The 3,692-nt window shown below is 68.8% G+C and overlaps 1 protein-coding gene across 2 annotated transcripts; it reads right to left on the bottom strand.

Moving 5' to 3' along the window:
- Window positions 1-569: 569 nt before the first annotated feature.
- Window positions 570-3,684, bottom strand: TAF6L (TATA-box binding protein associated factor 6 like). 2 transcript variants are annotated; one of them, XM_085318440.1, is made up of 10 exons: window positions 3,520-3,684; window positions 3,356-3,442; window positions 3,100-3,250; window positions 2,734-2,784; window positions 2,562-2,656; window positions 2,208-2,282; window positions 1,884-2,104; window positions 1,666-1,798; window positions 1,458-1,586; window positions 570-1,340 (listed from the first exon to the last, which is right to left on the bottom strand). In XM_085318440.1, the coding sequence occupies exons 1-10, from the start codon at window positions 3,664-3,666 to the stop codon at window positions 657-659; spliced, it is 1,773 nt and encodes a 590-aa protein (XP_085174566.1). In that variant the 5' UTR covers window positions 3,667-3,684; the 3' UTR covers window positions 570-656. The 2 variants fall into 2 exon arrangements, with proteins under 2 accessions (XP_085174566.1, XP_085174567.1); XM_085318441.1 differs by lacking the exons at window positions 1,666-1,798; window positions 1,884-2,104.
- Window positions 3,685-3,692: the final 8 nt, after the last annotated feature.

Here is a 3,692-nt window from a genome sequence, read left to right as displayed (position 1 = left end):
TCCCTGCTTTCTGCTGCCCATGCATCAGCTGCAGCTGCTGTATGGCAGCACCAAGGAGCAGTGCAGAGCCACCAGCAGGGCAATGGCTGGGACAGAACTGCAGSAGGTCGCTGCCCCCAGCACAGTGCCAGTCCAGACTGCAGCACCATGGAGGAGGCAGCAGCCACTGAACAGTCCCTGGGCAAGAAGAGCGGTGGCAGCGAGGCCACATGGARCTCCCACGAGCCTCACTCCCATCCTCGAGCCCCTTGCACAGTGGCCAGGGTGGGGGCAGAAATGCCTCAGTATTGGCACCAGCCCCATGTGGCGCTGCAAGGGAGACAGAGCACGCTGGAGTGGTCAGAATGTGCCAAACTGCCAGAGCTTTCCTGCTGCGGCCTCGTCCTGCACTCACAGGCTGCCACTGGGAATGGGCTTTGGTGCCAGCACCACTTCCCTCTGTGGSGCTTCCAGCTGTCATGGTCCCCACCTGACCCATGCTCACCCCTTCCTGCAGCATTGCTCTGACCACGGCGCGGCTCACGCTTGGCCCCATTTCCACCCTGACTCAGTCTCAAAGCAACGACTCCTTTGTGCTGCGCCACACTGTGCTGTGCTGTGGCTTTTTATTACTGCTGGGTGCCCCAAGCAGGAGGCGCTGCATGGCCCGGCACAGCTCAGAGGAGCAGCCCCAGGGAGTACTCGGAGCGGGCCCAGCGCCGCAGTGGCTTGGCTGTGCGTCCGATCATGGGCAGCTTCTGGGCATATCGGGAGACGTGGCCGGGCCCGTGGTGCTGGGGGAAGCTGGTCTGGAAGCGGCGGCCCTGGCAGCGGTGGCCCGCCTGGCGCCCAGCGATGACAAAGCTGAAGCGGGGGGCACCGCGGGGGGCGAAGCGGCACTTCTGGAAGACGTCACGCACGCTGGGCCGGTGGCCAGGCTGCCGAGCGGTGCTGCGGGCACGGGTCAGGCTGGCAGGGCGTGGTGGGGCCGGGCGCCCACCCGCTGCCTCGGCCCGGGGGCTGCCCTCTGCACGGGGGCTCACTGTGGCACTGGCCGTCAACTGTGGCATCTTGCGGGCAGCATCGCCTGWGGCGCCGCTGGCCGGCAGCTCCCGGCGGGCGCCCTCAGGGCTGCCAGGGCCAGGTGGTGGTGGGGCAGCAGGCCGGGGCCCTGTGCCTGTGCCAAAGCGCGGTGCCAGGCTGTCGCCGAAGAAGTCATAGAGCTCGCGGTACATGTCGCACAGAGGCACCATGGGGACCTCCACTGGGGCGCCAGGTGCTGGGGARCCCTCCTGCTGCGGCCCTGCACTCACCACTGGCGCTGGTTGTGCCTTCATCTTGAGCAGGCGCTCCACTGCTACCTGCAAGGAGAGGGCAAGGTAGTGCCAGGCGCTGTGCCRTGCTGTGGTGCCATGCCATGCCACGCCGCGCTGTACCATGCCACACCGTCCCATGCTGCCCCCCTTGGCCCCACTCACAAGGATGGCGCCGTAGACCTTGTGCCCGTCAGCCTTCACCTGGGCGTTGGAGACGGAGTAGTCGTCCAGCACAGCCTGCAGCCCGCCCCAGTATGCAGGGAGGTGGGGGTAGAGCACCCGCTCCACGGCCTGTGGGGAGAGGAGGCACACACTGCAGCCCGCTGCCCCCCGTGCTGCCCCCCGCTGCGCCCCCCGCCACCACCACTACCTTCCATCCCAGGGCGTGCAGCCCCACTACTGCCCCGTAATGGGAGCACAGCGGGCGCACCGGGTCCGCCAGCACCTTCTGCAGCGACAGCAGGATCTGCTGGTAGAGGCCGCTCACCAGGTCGCCATGAGTCCTGGGGGTGTCAGGGCCAGCGTTGCAGGTTCCCACTGCCCTGGCCCCTCGGCACAGCCTGGCCCTGCTGCCCCGTGTGCCCTCACCAGAAGATGCGGCTCAGCAGCATGGCAGCGGCATCACGCAGCGTCCAATGGTCATTGAGGGGGTTGATGGAGGCGGCCAGCGGCTCCAGGACGCAGTAGGTGACGCTACCGATGAGGCTGCGCACGTAGGAGCCCAGGCACAGATAGGGGTTCTGCACCAAGCTGCGGGCGATGTGCAGCAGCCGGTGCAGCTGCTCCAGGTCATGGCTCACCGACTTCACCTGCACCGCCGCCAAGTGTCACGCTGCTGCTGGCACTGCYGCCAGAGCGCCCAGCATCCCGCTGCCCCCACATGGCGCACCCCCATGCTGCTGCACCACTCACCCCGCTGACCACGTAGACGAAGTATGGCAGCAGGGCAGCGATCTTGGAGTTGCTCTGCAGGTCCTGGAGTGCCAGCTGCAGCAGGAGATGGCCCAGTGTGAGCACAGTGCCCTGGCAGCCCTGCCGTAGCCCATCGCCCCTCAYGGCCACACACTGGCTCCTGCAACCTCCTCTGCCCCCCACTGTGGCCTGCTGGTCCCTCRCTGAGGCTCCCTTGCCCCTCACCAGCCCTACTGCAGCCCACCGGCCCCCACCACCCCTTGCTGCCCCTTCGCTGCGGCCTGCCAGCCCCTCGCCACCACCTTGCCAGCCCCACCGGCCCCTCACCCCCCCTCGCTGGCCCTTGTGGCCCACCTTCATCAGCTGCGGGTCGTCACCCAGCACTGCCCGCGTCACGTGCTGGTAGTACTTGAGCAGGTCGTCTGTCAGCGTGGAYACGGCACTGGGTACTGCCGGGACAGCAGCATTACCAGGCGCCCCGGTGGGATGGCGTCTGCCSCAGCCCCGCTGTCTCCTAGTGACTTACCAGCTCCCTGCGGCTCCAAGTTGCCTTTCCCGTCCAGGTAGGAGACGTGCACTGCAAGGGAACGCAGTGACCCTGAGACAGCCGGCCCAAATCCCACCTGGATCCTGCCTCAGAGCTGCTCAGCTCCCACTGGGATCCTGCCCCAGCACTGCTCAGATACTGCCCCAATCCCACCTCAGTGCCACCGGGATCTCACCCCAATCACATCCCGATACTGCCTAAATCCCATCCAGATCCTGTCCCAATCCCACCCACATCCCATCCTTGCACCTCCTGCCTCAGCACCGCCTGGATCCCGCCTGGATCCTGCCCCAGCAGCACCTGGGGACCGGGCAGACCGGACAGGAGCAGGGCCGGGGCACCCACCTCGCACAGCGGTCTCGGCACAGCCCTTGGGGATGTTGGTGGCCAGGGCCAGCTCCACCAGGTTCACCTCGCGGTCCTCCTGGAAGTACAGCTCGCCCTCCTTGAGCGCCCGGAAGGGCAGCGCATCCGCCGCGCCGTAGCCGCACACCGCCTGCGGAGAAGCCGCCGGGACGCGTCGCGGGGAGCAGCGGGGGGCCGCGCTCCCACCCCGCCACCGGGACGGGCGCCGGCCCGGGGCGGCCGCGCCCCCGCTCACCTCCACGTTGCTCCAGCGCAGCGCCCGGTTGAAGTCCTCCGCCGTCAGCCGCCGCCGCCGCGTGTGCTTCAGGAACTGCGAGCTGTTCTGCGGGCGGCGGCGCGCTCAGCCCCGCGGCACCGGCAGCGCAGGCCGCGCCGCGCCGCGGCCAGGCCGCGCCCTACCTGCGTCGCCTCCCGCAGGCGGTAGCAGACGTCCTCGGCCAGCAGCGCCGCCACCTCGTCCGAGAGCTCCAGCCCGGCGCTCTCCGCCATCAGCCGCACCGACTCGCGCGGCAGCTCCACGAACCGCCGCTCGTCCCGCTCCGACATGGCGCCCCGCCTGGCCCCGCCCCGGG

The sequence above is a fragment of the Rhea americana genome, unplaced genomic scaffold, assembly GCF_003343005.1.
Source record: "Rhea americana isolate MKP2758 unplaced genomic scaffold, rheAme1 scaffold_534, whole genome shotgun sequence".
Taxonomy (NCBI): domain Eukaryota; kingdom Metazoa; phylum Chordata; class Aves; order Rheiformes; family Rheidae; genus Rhea; species Rhea americana.
Note: the sequence above shows the minus strand (reverse complement) of the source record. Positions and strands in the feature narration are given on the sequence as shown.